The sequence below is a fragment of the Vicia villosa genome, unplaced genomic scaffold (genome assembly GCF_029867415.1).
Source record: "Vicia villosa cultivar HV-30 ecotype Madison, WI unplaced genomic scaffold, Vvil1.0 ctg.001464F_1_1, whole genome shotgun sequence".
NCBI classification, from domain to species: domain Eukaryota; kingdom Viridiplantae; phylum Streptophyta; class Magnoliopsida; order Fabales; family Fabaceae; genus Vicia; species Vicia villosa.
In genome coordinates this window covers 61381-87091 of record NW_026705626.1, presented here as the reverse complement: position 1 = coordinate 87091, position 25711 = coordinate 61381, and the positions used below count along the sequence as shown (strand labels likewise).

Genomic DNA, 25711 nt, shown 5'->3' with positions numbered 1-25711 from the left:
ATGCTTTCGTAGTTAACCTTGCCTCAATTAGGACTTTTGAATGTTGTAACTTGGCTTGGTTCACGGTTTAAGAAATAATGGATATAAGGCTCGAAATTTATTTACCCACCCATTTCTCCTTGATGTTCTCCGGATCCTAAAGATTCGACTAATCCAATGGATGTGCTTTGTTTGCAAGAGAATTGTTTTAGTTTTGATGTTAAGCATAAGCCTTAGTAAAGATCCAAGCTTTGATGGAAATGTGGTGAAGATCCAAGCATTGACGTGAAGCTTTGATGATTTAGCAGTCACATGATTATCCATTGCATTTCGCCTTTGTTTTGGTTTTATCCCTTGTTTTTGCATGAACCAAATCCTTTGAATTTGATCCATCGGGATGCCCTAATTTTTGCCTAAGTCGTTTTTGTTTTTCTATTATGAATTTTTTCATTTTGACTTAGCGGGCGTTTTTTTTCTCTTTTCTTTTGAACGCTCCTTTTGAAGTTTGATCCTTGGATATTGAATGGTGACTGCTATGTTGATTTTGATTTGTAAGTTGCGCCTTTGATACTTCCTCGATCTTGAATAATGTAATGAGGAAGAAGGTGTTGTAAATGTTACCTCCATTGCTTCCTCAATCTTGGATGAATGCGAGAAAGAAGATATGCTTGAACCTTATGCTTGGATTGACTGATTCTCTTGGCAACCAAAATACATCATTGAATTAGTTGACATCTACCCTGCCCCTGGTTAAAATCAAGGTTTTTTTTTTTGAAAAGTAGAAAAAAAACTCCAACTCCTGGCTCGAGGGGGTAACGAGAGATTAACATCCTTATATCTCCACTGTTTGGTAAATGAAACAATGCCTGTACATCCTCGGCTCGGTCTTACTTTGAAAGCATATATTTAGCTGGACTTAGTTTTTGTATTCGTCATTCTCCCTCAAGTTTGTTAATAACCCTAAAAATAGAAGTGTGTGACTGGAAAGTCGTGGTAGTGAGTGAATGAAGTGAATGAATTGATTCCAAAACCTGCATGGTCATCCCATTAGAATTGTTAATCCGAAGGTACAGCTTTTATCCTGAGTGACACTTAGCGATTGTAAAGTTGAAATTGTGAGCACGGTAAACACCTATTGATCCTAGGGATAATCTCCTTTGTAGATCCACTGACCTGGTTTCACTCCTTAGATTCTTAAACTTGTAGAAGTGAGGGCAACCTCGATTTTTCTTTGGACATGTCAAACCTGTAGAGAATAAACTGTTAGCATGGGTTTTCTTCGTTTCGGAACTTCATGAGTTTCCTTAGACTGAACCTCTTTTGCTTTTTCTCAGGATAGTATCACACCATTTGCAACCTTCAGCGTTTGTAAATTAATGAAGAAAATCTATGACCCTTTCTCCCTTGGCGTGGAGTTAACACAGGTCGCCTTCCCTTCATAATAGTCATGCATCTTTGTTCAGGATTTTGCCCCAGTTGGACTAATCCTTGCCCCCAGGTTATCGTAGAGCGTCCGTGTAAGTTTGTTATGTTCGTAGATGAACCCCTTATGATTAGATACATCTTGAGTGTGTCTATGAGGGAACTCTTTGTTGAACTAATCCTTGCTCGATGACAACCTTTATTGTATTTATAATTCTGTTATGACAAGGCATGGACATGCGGCTAGCATGGTGAAAGACATCCTCTTTTCTATAGCAAGACCAAAATCTTTTATTCTCCTTTCTCCATAGTTTTTTTTTATCCTTTGATTTTTTTTGGCGAGTTTCGGGAAACCGGCTAGCACGGTTGGTATGGATGCGGGCGAAGATAGAAATGCAAATGTGAATGTATGAATGCATGAAAATGCAAATGCACGCGTAAGCGAGAGACTCCTTATATTGTAACTCCGTGTATGCAATGCAGACGTGTAACATATGATCCTAGGAATAGCCTTTGAGGCGACATTAGACCCTCTTGGAATCTTTACAGGGTAAATGTTATGACACGCTAAAGGAAATCCCTTGGATTCGAGAGTATGCAGAAGATAGAGGCTAGTGACTGTTCAAGACAGTCACTCAATCTCATGGCCATCGAGAGGCCAATCAACGTGTACCAATGAATTTGTCCCTCGTGGGAAGGTTCTCTATGCGGAACACAACCTATCTAAGGACGATATTTGACGCAGTGAAATCCCTATAGGCTAGGGACGAAATATGCACAGATGGAAATCCAAAACCCTACCAGTTAGAGGGTGCGCGGGAATAAATACGGGGTGACCGTTCAAGACAGTCATTAGATCTCATGGCCATCGAGAGGCCAATTGACATGCGTAAATGGAAATTTCCTTTGTGGGAAGGACGCGTCGTTGTGAAAACACACGGGTGTGAAAGAAAATCCCTATAGGCTAGGGAGTGTGTAGTAGCAAGCACGGGGTGACCGTTCACGACAATCACCGAATCGCATGGCCATCGAGAGGCCAATTGACGTGCGTTAATGGAAATGTCCTTCGTGGGAAGGACGCGTAGTTGTAAGAATACAAGGATATAAAAATAAAATCCCCACAGGCTAGGGGATGCATAGATGGTGATGTCCTTCGTGGGAAAGACATGGTCTTTAGAAATTAGAGTCCCTACAGGCTAGGGACCACATAGGGATACCTGCAAAAACGAAGCGCATAGATGCCCAAAGCAAATAAATTGCAAACATATAATAAGCACGTGAGCACGAAAGTCCTAGGTTCATAGGTTCGACGTAGGGGGCTCTAGGGAGCCAACCTTTTTATGAGAGTGTTCTAGAAGGTCTCATGGGGTCGTTCGTAGCCTCCGAGACTTTTTGTCTCTTCGGATTTTAGAACAACTCATTTTATCCATGAGGTTCGAATTTTTGGGGTAGGTTCTCGGAGAGATCAGCCAAGTATCCAGTCCTGCCCTCAACAAAGTCAAGCCTCGTTTTGGACATTTCCGAATACTCAACCCACTCCGAGTGGAGTTATCAATGAGACTCGTAGGAGATTCATACTCCCCTATTGATCTCAAAGTTAACTCCCACACTTAGGGTTTAACACAACATAAAAAAACACCAGCAAATATAATAGAAATAAATATTCACTTAAATAAATATTTAATTAAATTGCAGTAATGAGATTGAAAAGGAAAATAAATAAATAAATAAAATTTAAATATTTGAAACTAACCTTGTATCCGGCCGCTTGCAATTTAAAAAAAATACAATACGCAGCAAATATTTAAATAAACAGATTTTTTATAAACATGTATTTATTCAATTGATGTAAAAGATGAAATTATAAATAAATAAATAAAGTAAAAACTTTAAATATTTAAATATAAATAAACCCTAATTTTTGGCAAATTAGCCAAACCCTAAAAAGGTTTGCCAAAAACCTAAACCCTGCCAAAACCTATAGGAGTATAGTAATTCACCATTAAGTGTGTCCCCAGCAGAGTCGCCAGCTGTAGCAACCTGCCTAAAAATTTAAGTGTGTCCCCAGCAGAGTCGCCAGCTGTAGCAACCTGCCTAAAAATTTAACTTAGAGAGTCGCCACCTATTCTGAAGGGCGAATAGGAAACCCTACGCAGATGTGAGATTCGGGGTAAGTTACTATATTCAGGTCGAGGGAAGGTGTTAGGCACCCTCAACCCTTTCCTATTGGCTTTGAATCTAAGGCAAAGGTTTGGTGGCTAAGAGTATTAAGGTAAGGTTTATGCTAAAGAATTGAACAGGGGAAAATTGAGATTTTCAGGAGGGGGACTCGCCTTGTTGCCAAGTGCCTACGTACCTCCTTATGGAGGATCAGAGTCTACGTAGTTCGGGCACAGGGTTGTACGCCTTTGAATTTGATATGATATGGTTTTAAGGCTTTTTGAATGGCCTATCGTAGTTTGAATTTGATTTGAAAGGGCATTTTGAGTTGCCCAGGATAAAAATCCTGTAGTATCGTGGTTTAGTGTATTTTAGATGTTTCGGGCGTACAACCCTGATTTGGCACAATTAACCGCAATGATCAATAGGTTTGATCACCATAGTTAAAAGATTGGGGTTTTGCACCATTACCAATTCAAATCGATTGATTCGATTATCACTAATAATGAATTAACGTATTTTATTATTTAATTTATTAATTTATCGTTACCCCTCATAATCGATGGTTTCGATTACAAATAATAACGAATTGATAAGGGGAAATATGCTAATCATCATAACCAATAAGATGGTTAAAACCATTTAGCAAAATATATTTTATTTGATTTATAGGATTTGATTAATTAAATTAATCGATTATTAACCATCGCGACCAATAGATTTAGTCGGAACGAATAATAAATTAAATCCTAATATCTTTGGCCAAATGGCTAATGTTATCGAGCAAACCCTAACGTTGTAGTTTTAATAGGGTTTTTATGGTTTTTTATAATTAAAAGTTAAATTTAAATAAATTAAATCGAGATCGAATAATCGGGAAAATTCCCAAATAATCATAGTCCTAATCCTAATTTAATATTATAATCCTAATTAAATTAATTGATTAAACATATTTAATTAATAATTAACCTAATTTGAATAATAGTAAAATAACTAAATATACAGAAAAAAACCTGGTTTGAATTCTATGTGGCAACCTTGTGAAGGTGCATGGTGAACCCATGTTTCCCAGCAACGTAGGATCCAGTTGGAAGGTAATCCGAGGGTTGTAATTGAGGATGCATGGTAGCCTTGTTATGGTCATGGGCGCAGGATCTCATGAAGATAATTGCTTTCAAAAAAAATCAAATAAATGGGTGAGCCCGCAGGGTTCGAACCCATGTTACCACGCATGACATCTTGCATACTCCTCTCTCCGCTGAGCCATGAGTTATTCGCTGATACAAACATCCACATGAAATATAATATATTAAACAAAGTGGATCTATTAATTTAAAAAAAGAACCTGCGCGCCCCACATGTCTTCTTCTTCTTCGTGAAGTTCCAGCAAAAGCAACGCTTTTTCCCTACGGTTTGCAAGCGTGGCCGTATGTCTTCTTCTCCAAATCCTACAATCCATCACCATCAAACCCCAATGAACAACCCAGATCGATTGACCTTCATCCCCTGAGTGCAAAACCGTTGTTAATTTTGGGCAATTCGGCCTCAAATCGTGTACCCCCAAATCATCAATCCGGAACCCTAGCCATGGTGTTCTTCAAAACCTGCAATAAAACTTCAATCAAATGGCACAGAGAGGTCGTAAACATAGTTATAAACATGAATCTGTATCCAAAATCGATTTATGATGCCTCCATGATGTAACTCGATCCAAAAACTTTGAAGCTCAAACCGTGAGCGTCCATGTACGTATGCGTGTGTTTTGATGGATGTTGATGATTCAGTTTCGATCAATCATCGTGAAGGAAGCGATTGGCACCATTTATCTGAACTGAATTAGGAGCTAACTCGGAAAACGACTTGATCGTCTCTTTGAGTTTTCATGGACTCGGTTTCGTTCCTGGAGGCCAGAATTCTCCTCCCCCTTTTGTATTCTCAGAAGCCTGTATATATATGTTAGATGAGATTAGGTTAACAATTATAGGTTAAATCTTGGTTAATTGGAAATTTGATTCTTGATTGAAAATCAACATCTAAACTTTCCAGTTCCGGTTTAATCACGATGCTGATACAGTCTTATATTTTGATCCCATAATATATTTTAAAACCAAATATTTAATTTTCCATTAATTATTCTAATTACATTGATCTCAAAATGAATTCAATCAAAATAAATAGAATAACTAATAAAAGGGCATGGGATTGGGCCAAGAGACTTCTACCAAGGTTAGGATCTAGCTTGGATCAAGAAATATGGGCCCATTTGGAGAACAAAGCTTCTTTCTCTCTTCTTCTTCTCTTTTTTTTTTTGTTTATTATTTTTTTTAATAGAAAATAATCGAACCAAATATTAAAATTAATAATCAGACAATACTAATTAATAATAATAATAGTTAAAAATGATCAAATCAAATATCGAAATTAATAGTCCAACAAAAAATCATAAGCTATATGATCAACTATGAAACGGACTAAAAATCTCGAAGATGGCTGAGCCTAAACACCTTCCAACCTTAACTCTCATTTTAACTCAGGATATTCTATAAGAACGCAAGTTTGACAATAGGAATGTCAAACCCCATGATTCTTAGTTTTGATCCTTGATGAATTAAAAGACATAAATTGACCGGGCAAATTTTGGGGTATGACACTTGAGAATGAAGATTCTGATATCCTTGCTCCAGAATATGCTGAAGATGCTTCTGTGTCAGAAGCTGATGTTGAGAAACAAGATGCTGAGAATCATCCTTCTGAGAAAATTCTTGTTCAGGAAAATCAAGATGATGTTCTCATGTTAGATACTGCTGTTGAGAATGCTATTCCTTTGGACGATAGCTGTGAAGCTTCTTCTGCTGAACCTTCTGTTCTGGTGAACGCTGTCAAGGCTCTTCAACAGAATCAAGACGATATTGCTTCTCGTCTGGATAAGCATGAGGAAACTCATAAGAAATTCAGAACCTTTACGGAGAAACAGTCTGAAAGCACCACTGAGATTCAAAACCTTCTGGCCAAACTAGTTTCTAAGCTAGGCTAGTCGTAGTCTTTTGGTCTTAGATGTTTTCTTTGTTCTTGCATCTGTTTCCTTGCATCTGCTTTCTATCCCTTGTGTATCTTCTAATATTTTGTTAATCAATGAAATATTATTCTCTTCTCTCATATTGTTTTTCATCTGAATCTTTTTAATGCTTTTTGATGGTATGACAAAAAGGGGGAAAAACGTGAAAATTGATTTGATTTATATTATCAGTTGCTGGGATTAAGTCTCAACATTTCTAACGCTATTTACAAGTTCTATGTCTTTGAGAATATCTTTGCAGGATTGGCATAAGAAGCAAATACATGAAGAACATGTGATTGGCATGAGAAGCAAACACATGAAGAATATGCTACTCAAGAAAGAAGCATGTTCTTGGAACTTGAAGCTAGCTTAGTGCTGTGAAGCTTCAAGATCAGAAGCAAGAAGGAAGAATTTTCTGATATTCTCGTGGCAGAATATGCTCTAATACATTCTTATCCCTCATATGTTCTGATACACATTCTGTTTAAGAACTTACCAGAGTTTGCTCTAATATCTTTTTTAGCATTGCTCTGATATATGATCTTTCTTAAAAGAATATTCTGATTCATTCATGCACTGACTTTCGTTGTCTAGTTTGTTCTGAAACATTTCAGGATGTAGAAGATGCTCAGATGATGCTCAAATACATTCAAGAATGTTTTGATACAATCAAGCATGATATGATTCAAGAAGAAATTCAAAGCTCTGAAGCTGTCCTATGGAAGCAAGAAGCAGAAGCTCTGAATGTTCTAAAGTTCTAGGCAAATGTGAATGTCTCGACTGAAATGGAAAATACTCAGGGAAGTCTTTTATTTATAAATTCTTCTAGTATTAATTTCAGGGGGAGATTGTTAATCTTAGGGGGTGACATATTCATACACTATGTTTATATGCTTATGCTATAACTGTGTAATTGTCTTTAGTCATCTGAAATTCTGATTGCAAATTCATATCAGTTATATATGTTTTTGTCATCATCAAAAAGGGAGAGATTGTTAGAACAATAATTGTTCGGATCAATATTATTAGTTTTGATGATAACATTATATATGAATTTTGTATAAGACAATGTGATACTCTAATCCTATGCATTTTCCATTTCAGGAAATATATAAAGAGTATGCATAATTCAGCGCAAAAAGCACTGACTCAAAAGGTTCAAGTATGCAACATCAAAACATGCTCTCGCAAGACATCAGAAGATGGTCAAGCAGAATCAGAACATGGTCTATGAAGCATCAGAAGAACTTGAGATCAGAAGCAGAAGCACTGAAGTTCTTATGGTATCATGCTAGAAGCACTTCAAAGTCAAAAGACAAGAAGATGCTCTGCACCAAGCTGAATGACTCTGATATTCAAATGTTGTATCTACAAAGATAAGCAAGTACAAGATGACAGGCTACGTTGACTGACAAAAGGAACGTTAGAAGCTATTAAAGGCAAAGTCAATAAAAGCAGGAAAAGCAAGGCTCAAGGTAGTTGACAAAAGAGTGAAACATTAAATGCAAGTCTGTACGGAACAACAACGCATTAAATTCTCACAACGATCATCTTCTCATAACGCCTATAAATAGTGAAGTTTTGATCAGAAGCAAGGTTAACCAATTGACCAAACCTTTACAAACTAGCTGAAACGCTGTTGAATCAAAAGCTATGAAACTTCATCTTCAACCTCACATTACTTTTGTAATATCTTAGTGAGATTAAGCTTAGAACTTAAGAGAAATATCACAGTTGCGATTATAGATTACTAAGAAGCAATGTAAAACTCTTATAAGAATTTGTTTACATTCATTTGTAAAGGAACTAGAGAAGATCAAGTTGTGATCGGATTCTCTAGAAGTCTTAGAGGGTATCTAAGCATTGATTTCCTAGAGTGATCAAGTTGTGATTAGAATACTCTAGAAGACTTAGAGGGTATCTAAGTGGAAAACCATTGTAATCAAGTTGATTAGTGGATTAAATCCTCAGGTGAGGTAAATCACTCTAAGGGGGTGGACTGGAGTAGTTTCGTTAACAACGAACCAGGATAAAAATTATTGTGCAATTGTTTTCATCTTAAGAGTTTTTAAGTTACACTTATTCAAACCCCCATTTTCTAAGTGTTTTTCTATCCTTCAGTACCCATTCAGAAAATGGTGCGGAGTCTTTGTTTAAAATTTCGATTGTTTCTCAATTGTGCGAATTTCGTTTGGTTAGGTCCCTTTAAATTTGTAATACAATTATATTTTGAATAATATATTTAACACCATACGAAGTGAACTGATAATGCGTAGTACACAGAGCAAATTGAGTCATCGGTTTTGATAATTAGATTTCGACGAAGTGAAACACATTGACTTCGCAGTATGAATTCATCGAAATTATTAACTGAGTTGTTACAAAAGTTAATTTTCTTTAAGTATATTTGCATAATAAACCAACTTGAATTAGTGGTTTTGGTACCACTGCCATAATAATAGTTTATTATGTTATAATATTGATTACAGTGTTGTAAGCAACTAAATACAAATGCATATCTATATGATATTTCTTATGAAATTAACCGCCATGAAGGGCTACATTACTGTATAGTCAATATATTATTTGTTCTACAATTTACCTTATACATATGAATTTGTATTTATCTGCTTATACAAAGAACTCCAACAACTCATAATATTGTGTATCCACCGTAATCACGATGTTATTTTACCCGTTTAACAACCACTTGGGACACCGAAGGTTATCAAATGCAGAAACACAAGACATCACCTTCGATCCAATTTTGATCTGCTGCAATTTATGACAATGCACGTGCTAGAAAAGTCACAAATTTTTTGTTGAGACTAATCACCTCACAATGATAACAAACTCTCCTGTTAGTGCCTAATAGCTCAATGGACTGCATGCACTTCAACCAACTTATTTTTACTTATTATCACATATGATGTCCTAAGCCTTTCTTTGTGATTTTTTACTTATTGTTTCTATTTGATACCTACTTTACACGTTTTCTCCTAATTTTGACATATATTTGGGAGTTAATAAACTTCAAAACATGTAGAGTTTCTATTTACAATTGCATGTTGTCCAATTCATTGAGCAACCAAAATGTATGATCAGTATCCCCTATGCAATAATATCAAATACATTGATGACCCAACTTATCTATTCTTTTGTGTTCTGCATCATTATTACATCTCGATCACCACAAATTACTTTATGCAGTTTTTGTACCTTGGTAGCTGCGATAGTCTTAAATTGATACAACACAATTATGCCAACACCCATTCTTATCTTTTAATTACTTTTATTTTAATCTTTATGTGAAACTATCAGTTTCTCATACACCACCATACTCAGTACTCTTCATGCATTGTTCGGCATTCAAAATATAAGTTAATGTTTCACTATCAAAACCACTAATACATTGATAAATAGATATGAATGGTGCGGATTCCAATTTTCCTACTGCTTCTAAGGCCATGAAAAAGAGGAAGTTGGTGAAATTTCAGGGGGAGTCATCACATTCAGGTGGAAACAAGGAAAACAACATGCACACCCCAGACTCTTCTTTCTTCCTCGGTAATAATCGTAACTCGCTTTATAGCCAAACACCGTTACATGATGTTTCAAATTTAATAACCACAACACCCTCTGAACATCACAATGTACAGAATTGGATAAAGAAACAAAAAAGGTTTCATGGCCATGGTGGAATTAATTTAATCAATCGTTTCACAGACACCGTACAAAACCACCACAACAATGTACCTGCACGTACTCCCAACTGGGCTGGTAATAGTAATAGACAATTACATCACATTGTTGAGGATCCAACAAATTCCAATGATGTTCGACCAACTATTCCTTACCAAAACTACACACATTGTTCTGACGAAGAAGATGCAAATTCAGATTCTGGAAATTCTTTGGCAGATAGTTTTGGTTCATACGATTCCTTAGATGCAGATGACATTGTGGATTCACACCTTCAAGGTTTTTTTTTATTATTATATTGTTACTAAATTTCAGTGTTGATTGACAACCTCATGGTTATTTATATTTGAGTGTATATATATTTAACACTATAAAGTTTGCTAATATAGGATATTCTGACATTGGAGACCCGGTTTGGGAATGTGAGTTTTGTCATGCATCCATATGGTATCAAGAGCGTAAAGCCAAATCAAGGCACACTACAATTCCTAAGTTTGAATTATGTTGTAGAGGAGGCAAAATTGTTCTCCCATTTATAGAACAACCGCCGCAGATACTACAAACACTTCTTTATGACAATACGCTGGAGGCAAGTAAGAATTACCAAGCTAACATTAGAACATAAAATGCAATGTTTTCCTTCACTTCTCCGGGAATGAAGTTTGATACCACACTTACTAATGGAAGAGGTCCACCTACTTTACGGCTTCATGGACAGACTTGCCACCGTATTGGTACTTTGCTTCAAGAGGAAGGCCAACTTCCCCAATATGCTCAACTCTACATATTTGACACCGACCATGAGGTCGATCATAGAATCCATTGCTCCGGGTATTTTATATTCAAAATTGAATCATACAGGCATTCCAATAAAACTATATATTTGATCGTAATTTTGTTTTTCAATTATAGTGGCAACGATGGTGCTGAACGAGAAATTGTTACTAATTTGAAGATTATGTTGGACGAGTGTAATCCAATTGCTAAAGCATTTAGAATGACAAGGGATGTGTTGAAGGCTAACTCTTTTGTAGATTTGAAGCTTAAACTTATTTCTGATAGACCCGATGAAGGTCGTGTGTATAATAGACCCACGGTTTCAGAAGTTGCTGCACTTATTGTTGGGGATATTGGTTCTGGTTCTCAAAGAGACATTATTATCCAGGCACGAGATGGTCATTTGAAAGAATTGATGAACTGCACCCGGATTACCTATCATACCAATATCCGTTAATTTTTTGCTATGGAGAACATGGAATTACAGGGATAATATACTTCACAAGTATAAAAATGACGCACAGGTTACCTGAAAAAACCGCCAAACCATCAAAGATTGGCTTTGTTTTTTATTACAAGAACGCAAAATTGAAGCTAAAACTCTGATGTGGTCCAGAAGACTTTTTCAACAATTTTTAGTTGATGGTTATTCTATGATGGAATCAGATCGTCTGAATTGGTTGAGAAAAAATCACTCTAAGTTAAGAGTTGGCAAATGTAATAGGTTACAGGACCAATGCAACAGTACTCGACAGAGGAACACTGGAAAGAATGGAAAACGAATTGTCTTGCCTTCTTCATTTGTTGGGAGCAGAAGATACATGAATCAACTTTATTTAGATGGTATGGCCATCTCAAGTAAAATTGGATTCCCAGATTTATTCGTTACGTGCAATCCTAATTGGCCTGAAATCACACGTTTGCTGTCCACAAAAAATTTAAAGCCTCATGATCGACCGAACATCGTTTCTAAAGTATTCAAGATCAAGTTTGACAAGCTCATGGTGGATATAACAAAACGACATCTTCTTGGAAGGGTATTAGCATGGAAGTCTTTCAAGATTATATAAAAGTTATAATACCTTACATGGTTGACACTGTAATTATAATGCCTTAATGATGTGTTTGGTTTTTTCAGTTATGTATACCGTTGAGTTTCAAAAACGAGGCTTACCACATGCTCACATTTTGATATTTTTGCACCCATAAAGCAAATACTCGACGCCATCAGACATTGATAACATAATATGTGCAAAAATACCTGACCCTCAAGTACATCCTATTTTGTACAACTTAGTCAAGGCACATATGATGCATGGTCCGTGTGGTCTTTCACGTCCAACCTCGCAGTGTATGAAGAATAGGCAGTGCTCAAAATTCTTTCCCAAAAAGTTCATAGAGGAAACATCTCTTGATAGTCAAGGTTTTCCTCTATACCGGAGAAGATACAACACACATGTCATTTAGAAAAATGGAATTGATTTGGACAATAGGTATGTTGTACCATATAATACATGCTTGCTATTGAAATATCATGCTCATATCAATATGGAGTGGTGTTACCAAAGTTCTTCTATCAAATATCTTTTCAAATACATACACAAGGGGTATGACCGAATCACAGCAAGTGTTATTCGTTCAAATCCCAGCTCTACGAGTAATGACGAAACATTTGACGAGATCAAACAATATCTTGACTGTAGATATGTATCTCCAAGTGAAGTGTGTTGGCGTATTTTTTCCTATAATATACATGGACGCAAACCTTCCGTTGAACGCATGTTCTTTCATCTGATTGGGGAGAAAGCTATCTACTACACTGACCATGAAAGAATGGAAAATGTTATAGAAAAAGCGAGTGTAACAGAGTCAATGTTTTCATCATGGCTGGTTGCTAATGAGAAATATGAAGAAGCTCGATTGTTGACGTACGATGAATTTGTAACCAAATTTGTTTATGAAAAAAGGAAGAGATTGTGGAAGCCGCGTAAGAGAGGGTTCACCATAGGGCGTTTGGTCTGGGTCCCCCCTACAACTGGTGAACTTTACTACCTCAGAATGATGTTGACAGTGGCCAAAGGACCTACATGTTATGAAGATATTCGAAAAGTTGGCGACACACAATATGAATCGTTTAGGGATGCATACTTTGCAATAGGGTTCCTTGAAGACGATCGAGAATACATTGGAGCTATCTAAGAGGCAAGTGAATGGGGATCAGGTATTTTTCTTCGAAAGCTGTTCATTGTCATGCTTTTGTCTGGTGCGGTTAACCGCCCTGTCCATGTATGGGATGAGACATGGATTTTATTATCTGATGGGATATTGCACGAACAAAGACAGATAGCACATAATCTAGGTAATTAGCATTTATATTCGATATGATATAGCCTTCTCTGTTGCAATGCAAATATGAAGTAAAATATTAACATTACACAGGTCCGACGAAACATACCTTATCACTTCTAATGAATCATTAGATAGGAATACATACCCTTATGAAAAAAATAGTTTTATCAATTTATGGATAGATTAAAATCATTAATGTGTGATAACTTATAATTAATTTACTATTTGTTGACTACATAACAGAGTTGCTTTTGAGCGATAACGACCTACAGAATTTGACATTACTTGCGCTTGAGAATTTGCTTCAGGCAAATCGCAGAAGCCTATCTGATTTCAAACCAATACCATATCCAAATGGCTATGTTATTCAACAGTTGGGCAATCGCCTCATATATGATGAGCGCAATTATGATATCTCGACCATGAGGGCAGAATTCAATAATTTGTTCAATGCCCTTACAGGTACTACAAATCATGATCTATTAGTTTGATCTCTTCATATCAACAGTTTTTAAATTATTTTAGAATAGCACATGCTTGTACTTTTTAAATTGTATACACTTCCGTAACATCGTTGTTTCTTTTAGTCGAACAAAGGAGTATATATGATAAAATAATTTTTGCGGTCAATGCTCAAAAAGGAGGAGTTTTTTTCCTACATGGTTATGGCGGAACAGGAAAGACGTACATGTGGAGAACACTTGCGAGTGCTTTGCGATTAAAACACGACATATGTCTCACAGTTGTAACAAGCGAAATAGCAGCTCTATTGTTACCTGGAGGTAGAATAGCCCATTCAAAATTCAAAATACCTGTTCCAACTTTAGAAAATTCTACTTGCAATGTTAACTACAATGACGACGTCGCAGAACTTCTAAGGCAAACAAAGCTGATTATTTGGGACGAGGCACCCATGGCTCATAAACATGCTTTTGAAGCTCTTGACAAAACATTAAAGGATGTAATGAGTACTTACGCCAATTCGAAGGATGTTTTCGGTGGAAAAGTTGTTGTTTTTGGAGGTGACTTCAGACAAATTTTATCGGTGGTCCCTAGGGGTAGTCGTTCAGATATCGTACACTCTGCAATAAATGCTTCATATATATGGCATTCTATACAAGTGCTGAATTTAACCAAGAACATGCGTCTACATTTTGGCCCAAGTGAGCAAGAAAGAAGGGATATTGCAAGCTTCTTAAATTGGCTTTTGGAAATAGGCGAAGGGAAACTATCTGAACCAAATGACGGATTTGCAAAAATCGACGTGCCTCCTAAACTTTTAATAACTAATTTTAACGACCCTATTGTAGCCATTGTCAACAGTACTTACCCAAATTTCATATAAAGCTATCAGTCATACGACTACCTCAAAAGTCGGCCCATACTTGCATCAACACTGGATGTTGTTGATCAAATCAATGATCATGTTCTCAATAATATGCCAGGTAACTTTTGATGTAGAATAGGTCTTGGTGATGCACTTTTTTTAAAGTTTCAACATGATTAGATGTTTGGTTGTGGGTGCACATTAACATGCAATTAACTGTTTTGTATCAGTTATTGCTTTTATTTGGGAATTACTCTTTTAAGCATGACAATATGAATGGGATGATTTTTTTTTAAAATTTTCTTATGTAGGTGAATTACGTGATTACTACAGCTCAAACTCCGTAGATCGATCCCAAATACATGATATCAATTTCCTTGATGTACTAAGTCTCGAGTTTCTCAGTTCTTTAACAACATCTGGGTTTCCTAATCATCACATTAAGTTAAAGGTCGGAACTCCAATCATGCTTATGCGGAACATTGATCAATCTGAAGGTTTGTGTAACGGTACAAGGCTTATCGTTACAAAGTTGGGAAATCACGTTATTGAAGCAGCAATGATGGGTGGGAAAAGTAATGGAAAATTGATTTACATTCCCCGAATGGATATGTCCCCGTCCGATAGCCCTTGGCCTTTCAAATTAAATCGACGTCAATTTCTAATTATTGTTTCGTATGCTATGACGATAAACAAATCACAAGGACAATCATTGGATTGGGTGGGGCTTTATATCCCTAGGGATGTTTTCACTCATGGTCAGATTTATGTCGCACTTTCAAGAGTTACTACTAAAAGGGGGGTAAAAATTTTGATTCACGACGACAAAATGAACACCAAATCTACTACGACTAACGTTGTTTATAAAGAAGTTTTCCACAATATTTGAGCGGTAATATACAACTACATATTTTTTCTATTTGGACACAACACACATAATCTCTTCCTTGCTTTAACTATCGCACGTTATGTCATGGTGTTGGTGTCCAAATTATGCAGTGTATAATTTAGACATATATTCTGTGCTTTTTATTTTCTATTCGGACATAATACACGTAATATCTTCTTGCTTTAACTATCACATGTTATGTCATGGTGTTGCTGTCCAAATTATGCAGTGTATAATTTAGACATATATTCTGTGATTTATATTTTCTATTCGGACGCAACACACTAATCTCTTCCATGCTTTAACTATAACACATTATGTCATTGTGTTGCTGTCCAAATTGTGCAATGTATAATTTGGACATATATTCTGTGATTTATATTTTATATTCGGACGCAACACACGTAATCTCTTCCATGCTTTAACTATAACATATTATGTCATTGTGTTGCTGTCCAAATTATGCAGTGTATAATTTGGACATATATTCTGTAGGGTTAAATATGTTTTTAGTCCCTATAAATATGCGACACTGCATTTTTAGTCCCTATAAAATTTTTCTTTAATGAATGATCCTTATAAAATTATTATGCACCTAGTTCCAGTCCCTACTGTCAAACTAATGTGTATTTTAGAATGATTAATTTTCAGACATGTTCATAATGTTTTAAAAAGTTTCTGGAAAAAAAAGAAACTCGAAATTTAATTTCTAAGTTGAGATTTTCATTACTTTTATCATTATTTTTTGAAATTTGAAAAATTCATATTTAATTCTTCTTGTTTTAAAAAATTCTAAAACTTGGTAAATAAATATTTTACAGTATTCTAAACATATATAAAAAAAATTATTCAAAAATTTAAAAATTAAAGGGTAATTAAACGGTTTTCAAAATTTTAGAAAATAGTAGGGACTGAAATTACATGTATAAAATTTTTCGAAGGACCATTTATTGAAGGAAAATTTTATAGGGATTAAAAATGCAGGATCCCATATTTATAGGGATTAAAAACGTATTTAACCCTCTTCTGTAATATATAATCGTTTGCATTTTAGCATGTGCTATAGTAATTTAGAATGCTGCTGATTTAACTTATTCGGTATCCTTGGTTGCAGGAAGAAACACAATTTGAGTGTATTATGAGATGTGATGTTGTCCAGCCAGAAAAACATGTTGATCATGACAGTCACTATACTTCTATGTTTTTGCAATTTTGTACCCATCTATTCTTTTAATATGCTTTGTTTTAAATTCAAGTGCTCAATTGTACGAATTTGCCTTTAAATTTGAAATACAATTTATCTTTTGAATCATATTCATCTACCATACATGTTGATATGATATCCCTTGATACTTAAATCAAATTGAGTCCTAGAGTTTAATACTCGGATTTTTGGACAAAGTGAAAACCATTGACTGTGCAGTATGAATTCACCAAAATTATTTACAAGTTGTTATGAAAGTTCATCTTCTTCAATGTTCATAGCAATTTTTGTCTAATTAAATCAAATCTTCCTCTAATATGTTTTTAACACTGACCATACAATTGGATATTCTAATTTTTCATTATCAGTTGATCTAAAAAAATTGTACAAAGCTAACAAAAAATTAAAGGTATAACTGTTAAAGCTTTTTGAAACATTATAACTTAGATATACAATCAAATAATTTTCATATCATAAACCAACCTGAATTTGCTTTATAATCCTGCCATAATAATAGTATGTTATATAATAATATCCATAATACATGGTATTCAACACACATCCCATGTTCAGCAAAAAGCATGGGAATTTACCTGAACACATTTTATGATATGGCAACAAGGCCATTCTAAGTTTGAAAGTAAAGATGCATACAAAACTAAAAGAAATATTACAGTTAAAAAATGAAAACCTACAACATTAGTACGAAAAACCAACACGTCAAACTCCAACAGCTCACAATATCATGTACATTCGAGAATCACTATTTTTGTTTTACGACTTTAACAACCACCCGGGACACTGAAGGGTATCGAGTGCAGAAATGGAGAACATCGCCTTCACTCAGATTTCGATCTGTTGCGAATTTATACCATCCACGTGCTATAAAAGTTTCAAGCTTTTCGGGACGACCCTTTACCTCACACTGAGAGGAAACTTGCATCTCACTGTCAAATAGCTCAATGAATTTCGGTGGCTCAACCAAACACTCCTTTATAATTTGGACAGGAAATTGCTAAACAAAAATACAAAACAGAACATATCATTACTATAAATACAAAGAAATTTATATCATTTCAATTTCTTAATCATAACACGTACAAGAACGTTTCTCCTGACAGCCCTTCCATCTTGCGCCACTTTATTCCATTTAGACTCATATGTTTCAAACTGGGAATGTACAACCAGAGGAATGCTCGAAGCAAAAATCTCATCATCCCTACATTATCAGCTCATCAACAGAAAACTATTTTAAAAACACAAACATTGTGATGTGTTCTGTTATATCAAAATGTTTATTGTCATTGTTAAGTAAACCTACTTTTACAACAAAATGCTCATATCAGGATTCAACAGTGGTTTTCACAACATTTTATATTATCGCTATATGCGACTGACATGGGGCGACAGTCCTTTTACAACTATTTGACTAGTTATAGATTCAAGTGACTAGTTATAGATTCAAAAGTCTTAATATTAAATATTTTTCTTGTTAGATATTTTTGGATCTATTAGAGAAAAATTTCTAGTATAATATTTAAATTTGAACACTATTAATATTATATTTTTTTATAATATTATGAAAAATTAATTTTTGTAAATAAGTTATTTTTTAATTTTTTTTTTTGTATTTTTTATTTACCCGATCAATCCAACCCAAACCAATCTGTTGTTTCTCGGATTGGTTCGGTTTGGACTTTATCGCAAAAATTTGTAAATTCAATCCAAACCAATCCATTTAATTTTAATCGGTTTGGGTATTGGATTTTCTCAAAACCGAACCAAACCGGCCCGCGAACACCCCTAAAAACAACAGATGAAACTGTTCTTGATATACCATTCATAACTAACATTCTCCAGAAATTGTCCCTACTCCCACACCAATGTCAAAATCTTCCAACAAAGCTAACAAACCTCTTACCATCAGAAAATCCAGAAGGGGTACCAAATCCACAAACTACCTTCACGATTACCATGATTCTCTTCTAACAGGCACTTCTCCTCCATCTAATAACTACTATTCAGGTACTTCACTATACCCTATTCATATTTTTGTATCTTATAATAATGGGATAAATAACATTTACCCCCTGCCATTAGGGCGAGTTTTGATTTACGCCCCCTTAAAAAAATAATTTGAGATTCCCCCCTCGTAACTCCGAGATTCCATTTGCAGACCCCCCCTTATCACTATTTTGCTGACTGCGCATTGGAATCTGCACAGGTGGCATCCCACGTGGCTTTTTTAAATAATTTTTATTTATTTTAATTTAATTTTTATTTATTTTAATTCTGGTGAATCCCACGTGGCTTTTTTTTAAATATTTTAAATTTATTTATTATTATGTTAAGTTTGATAAAATTTAATAAGTGGATTATTCTCCAAAATTTTGTAGCAGGTGGGTATCGAACCCATGTCATGAATGTGATTTGTAAGGGGAACTACCACTAAGCCATTTGACGTGCTATATTTAAAGATGCAACTAAAATAGTAATATATTATCTCTTTAATATATATTATGATAACAGTAGGTTAAATATATACAATATGTTAACAATAAGTATTATATTATATATAGTATGTTAATAGTAAATATATAGTGTATTACAGTAATTATTATATTTATTAAAATATTAAAACGACTTATATATATTGTTTATAAAACAAACAAAAAAACGTTTTGGTTAATTATAAATAAGTAGTAGAACTGAAATAATATATTAAATATAATTTGAATAAAAATTCTTTAACTATTGAATTAAAAAACAAATTTAACTTACGTTTTGGTTTTTTAACTTACGTTTTGGTTTTTTAAAAATTCTCTTACTATTGAAGTAATATATTAAATATAATTATGGTTTTTTAAATAATATTATAAACTTAAATTAATTTTTATATATCATTAATCTAAATATATAAAGAACAGTATATTTATAATTTATTTGTTAACAGTAAATATAAAGATTATTATTATATGAATATTATTTATATGAATATGAATAAAGATTATTATTATATGAATATTATTTATATGAATATGAATAAAGATTATTATTATATGAAGAATATATAAAGAACATATATTTATAATTTATTTGTTAACAGTAAAATATTTTTAAATTACAAAGAACATTATTTATAACTTATGTGTTTAAATGAATATATGTTATTTATAATATAAGTACTTCATTTTAATATATATATATATATATATATATATATATATATATATATATATATATATATATATATATATATATATATATATATATATATATATATATATATATATATATATATATATATATATATATATAACCATTCAAAATAATAAGTTTTTTTAATAAAAATTACAACTGATATATGTTAATTAAGAATTTTTTTAATTAAAATAATTTTTAAGCAATTTTATAATTATAATTGATTTCTGTGTAAAAAATATTTAGATTAGTGCATTGGCTGCAACATTAGCATTGGCTGCAACATTGAAAACATGGCTGCAACATTAAAACAGTGTAAGTTAATTGGCTTAGTGGTACCAATGCATGGCTGCAACGATGACGACATGGGTTCAATACCCACCGATTGCAAGTTTTTGGCAAAAAAGCCACCGGGAAAAAAATAATTTATTAAATGTTACAAACTAGAAATTTCCAGAAATAAAATAAATAAAAAATATAAAAAAAGCCACCTGGGACATTTTCAGAAATAAAATAAATAAAAAATATTTTTAAAAAGCCACGTAGGACACCGTCAATGCCACGTAGGACACAGTCAGCGAACAGTCAGCAAAATAGTGACAAGGGGGGGTCTGCAAATGGAATCTGGGAGTTACGAGGGGGGAATCTCAAATTATTTTTTTAAGGGGGCGTAAATCAAAACTCGCCCTAATGGCAGGGGGTAAATGTTATTTATCCCTATAATAATTTATCCTCTAATCATAAATGCTTTAATGTTAAATTATCAACCATTAATAATCCTAGCTATTACACTAAGGCCATCACTGGCCCGAATTGGCTCCAAGTCATTGAGTTTGAATTACAACCCCTTGCTGACATTAACAATTGGGTTTTAGTTCCCTTACCTCCCAAAAAAAATCCTTTTGGTTGTAAATGGACCATTAAGATCAAATTTCATGCCAATGGAACTGTTGAAAAATATAAGGCTTGCTTAGTGTCCAAAGGCTTATATTATTTAGAAGAGTAGTGCTATTTAGTACGAAGCAATTTGAAAAAGAAATGCAAGAATGAGTATGTGTCACTATTTTAGTGGTAAATTTTAAATTAATTTTAAATTTAACTTCCTTTTTAATAGGGATCATCGAGGTTGTTGTGATAATGAATGATTGAGATCTATTCTTGCATTTCTTGTTTTTCCACTTTCTTACTAATAAGCATTTTCCTATTTAGAAACAGTCAACCTTGTTGTTAAGATAACTACCATTAAACTAATTTTTTCTTTAGTTGCCTCCAATAATTGGTTTATTCATCAATTAGACATAAACACCACTTTACTTCATGGCGACCTAGATGAGGAAGCTACATGAAACCCCCACCTGGCTTGAAAGTTAGCAACACAAACCTTGTCTATAAATTAAAAAGATTCATTTATGGTTTAAAATAAGCTAGCTGTCCATGGAATTCTAAACTTACCAATACTCTTAGGATATCGTCAATCTAAGGCTGACTATTATTCTGTAAAGAATAATCATAATTATGTTACTGCCCTATTATTCTATGTTGTGTTAGTATGGAGTTCGTCTAAGAGGAGGGGGTGAATTATTTAATTTAAAATTTTTCTGGGTTTTAGAGAAGTGTTATTTTATTTTATGGTTGTGAAATGTGATGAAAACACTAAATTTAGAAAATTAAAGAACCCCGGAAATTTATCCTAGTTCCCCTTACAATCCGATAGTACATTTAGCTCCCTTCACATGTAAGAGATTTTATTATTGTTAGATCTTATGGACAAGACTCTTTAGTATTCCTATACAAAATTCTAACCAAATCACCAAGAACAATCCTCTTGTGATCCAACCAAGTGCGACAAGAGAAAAATCCTCTCTTATTCACTCTCTTGCTTCCAACAATCCTGGACAGCAAGGTATCTTTACCAACCAAGAAGAAAATAAAACAATCCCTTTCCCACTCTATTGTTTCCAACATCCTGGACAACAAGGTAACACAACCAATTCTAAAAAAAAGTAAGAAATTTGAATATGATGAGTATCTATCAGTTACAAGAAATGATCTTCCCTTTCAATAACAATAATTCACAAACACTAAAATGTTAGATTGCTCAAGAATTTTCTAGTTTAAATGATATGAAAGTATGCAGAAAATTTCTTGAAGAAAGTTTGAATATTTGAGATGTGAATTTTGAAAGTCTAAGTGTTTGATTGGAATGGTGATTTGTAATTGAAAATTTAGGTTTTTATATGAGTATGACACCTATATGAATCATGGTGAAGTTCTGAAAAAATATCATGAACAAATGTAAAGTTAAAATGAAAAGGTGTCATGAAAAGAGGCATGAAAAGGTGTCTGAAAAATGCTATTGTTTTTCAATTTCGTTCAGGTGCAAATTAATTGTTGTATGGTGCAAATCGATTTGCATAAGGTAATATTACAATAAATTTGAAATGCTTCAGTAAGCAATTGATTTGCATCAAGTGCAAATCGATTTGCATAGGGTAAAAATGAAATTTTGCAAAGGAAACTTAGGAAAGGTACATGTGCAAATCGTTTTCTCCAAAGTGCAAATCGATTTGCGTATGATGAAAATTTAAAATTTTGCCTAAGTGTTTATGCCATGAAAATGAATGAGTTATGCAAGGGTGTTTTATCAATTGAGCATCTAAGACTTTAGTGAAGGTAAGTATTGTCATTATACCTTCTTGAAGTTTAATTCCTTTGATTCCAAAGCCTTGAACATGATGATATATCTTGAGATTCATCTTTTCCTTCTTTGATACTAAAAGCTTTGTCTTCAACAAAATAATATGGAACAAAGGAAAGCTTGACTTCACATGTTGATTGTCTTCTGATTGCAGGTGACAACATTGCAAAATTCACCATATTAATCTTGTCTTAGACATCAGGTTTAGTATCAAAGACTTAGGCACCATCAAATAATTTCTTGGCTTTGAAATTGCTCGCTCAACACAAGGCATTTTCATTTCCCAAATAATACAGCCTAGATCTTCTCCAAACTACAAGGCTGCTTAGAACAAAACCATCTAGTCCCCCATGGATTCCAATCATAAAAATATCTCTGAAACTGATCCTCCTTTCTCTAACCCTAATTATTTTTCGAAATATTATAGGTAAGTTGTTATATTTAACTCATACTCGCCCTGATATAAGCTTTTCCATTTCCAGGATCATTCAGTTTATATCAAATCCAAAAAGAGCTCAGTTTTAGGCATCATTGAGAATTTTGCGTTACTTCAAAATTCACTCAAAGCTAAGGATTGCTTTTCAAGACTTACTCCTCCACCACATTATCTAGATTCACCAACTCTGACTGGGTTTCTTGCAATGACACACGCAAATCTACTACAAGATTCTATTTTGTTCTAGGCCGTTCTCTCATCTGCGGAAAAACAAGAAACAAGGTGTTATTTCGCGCTCCTCGTGAGCATCAGAATACCACATTGTTAGCCTGAAAGTTGTAGTTGAAGAATTTGACAGAGAATGGTAAAGACCATATTTGAAAATGCAAAGTGTCAAGAGTCCAAATCATAGTTTCGACATACTAACCGTGTTGACAAAAGATGGTTCGACTAACCTGTCAGATGATGCGTGACATAATGTATTTTAACGCCCATAAAGCCTGGTTTGGAAGAGTATTAGGAACAAATCCACAAGATTAGGATTACTCCCTATTAAAAACATGTCTAGAATCTCAAAAAAGTTTGCACTTATTAGTAATTCGACATGGAAATATTGTCGAGTTCGATGTTCTCATAAGATGTTGGGGACTTAGTATATTATTAAGTCCATAGATTATGTATTTTGAAGGCATTTCAACATCACAACAAGGTTCGACTAAGAAATCCTTCGACGAGAAAAGTTGAAGAGTATAAAGACGATTTTTAAACTTTAAGCCAATAGTTAAAGGCAGTTTGAGAGACTAAAAACATGTGGAAATGCATCATAAGATGGGAACCCATGTTGGGGGACACACTTTGAGTGCCTGAGAAGTAACCTTCATCGACACCTACTGATAATTACTACATAAATCAAGTTCATTAATATAATTAGAGGCACAAATTTCACTTATTCTCTATTTAACTAAAGTATCAAAGTCATAAACAGAAATAGATTGTGGGTAAATGTATGAATACACATCATGTCTTTTATTCCTTTGATATTTTAAATATAATATTCATTTTATTGTCATTTATTATGTTTTTTTCTTCATTTTATTCTTTTAAAGCAATCTTGCATTGTGTTCATTAGAGTTTCTGTTCAATATTTCAACATTCAAACATTAAATTCTCAAGCACAAACACTTTGAGTCATATTTTTCTACATAAATTATTCATATGATCTTTTCGAGTTTAATTCTTCAAGTAAACTAAAACTTGTGATTTAATTTACTAAAAATACAACTAAACACGCACATTGGCCAATACTACTTGCGAGGCACAATGGCTACTATACATTCTCAAGGACTTAGGCATCTCTCACTCTCAACGCATGACTGTTTTTTTTTACAACTGTTATGCAATTTACATTGCTAACAATCCGGTGTTTCACAAACGCACAAAGCACATAGAAATGGATTATAACATTGTCCGTGACAAAGTGCTTGACATAACAATTCACCTTCTTTTGATTCATTCAACATAGCATATTTTTGACGTACATGAGATACACTACAGTTTGAGGTGGGTGTTAAGCGTATTTATCTTATTCTTAGAATATATTAAGTTTGCTACTTTACTTATATTAGTAATATATTTGGTATTATTTAAGGTAAGTTTCTTATGACAGTTGCTAGACCAATTAGTGTATATATATATATATATATATATATATATATATATATATATATATATATATATATATATATATATATATATATATATATATATGAGAATGTGAAAATGAATCTGAACCATTGAATTTTAAAATAAATGGTGGAGATTATGGGTGAATCTTTTTTCTCTCTCTCATACATTTTAAAATAAATGATGCAGGAGAGAGAAAAAAAAAGATTCACCCATAATCTCCACCATTTATTTTAAAATCCAATGGTTTAGATTCATTCTCACGTTCTCATATAAATATGTCATTCTCATATGATATATATATATATATATATATATATATATATATATATATATATATATATATATATATATATATATATATATATATATATGTTGTGAATTCAATGCCAAGAACAAAGTATAAAACAAGGAAGAATAAAGGACAAGGAAGAGGAGGAACACAAGAATTGGTTATAACTGCTATTCTTTTACTTTCTCTTAAAACAAGATTACAAGTTTACAAGAATAACAAATAACCTCTCTCACCCTAAATTAGGATTTGCAGCTTAGCAATGATGAGAGACTAGTATGCTATTTATAATAAAACCTAACATACTAACTAATGGGCTTTTTCAACAAGGCCCATTACACAAGCCAACTTAATAAACAAGCTAACTTAACAAATTAGGGTTTAAACACTAAAACCTAATTTAACATGCTAACAACCCTAGCATCTTCGACATCTGCATGCTAGACCCATCTTCGACTACAGCATGCACACTTCGACACCAGCATGTGAACAATCCTTCGACTTCATGCTTAACTCTGTCGAACTGTCGAACCA

General features: G+C 33.6%; 1 protein-coding gene across 1 annotated transcript; it reads left to right on the top strand.

The window, feature by feature from the left end:
- Positions 1-12646: 12646 nt before the first annotated feature.
- Positions 12647-13297, top strand: LOC131635331 (uncharacterized). Its single transcript, XM_058905949.1, has one exon. The coding sequence runs from the start codon at positions 12647-12649 to the stop codon at positions 13295-13297; it is 651 nt and encodes a 216-aa protein (XP_058761932.1).
- Positions 13298-25711: the final 12414 nt, after the last annotated feature.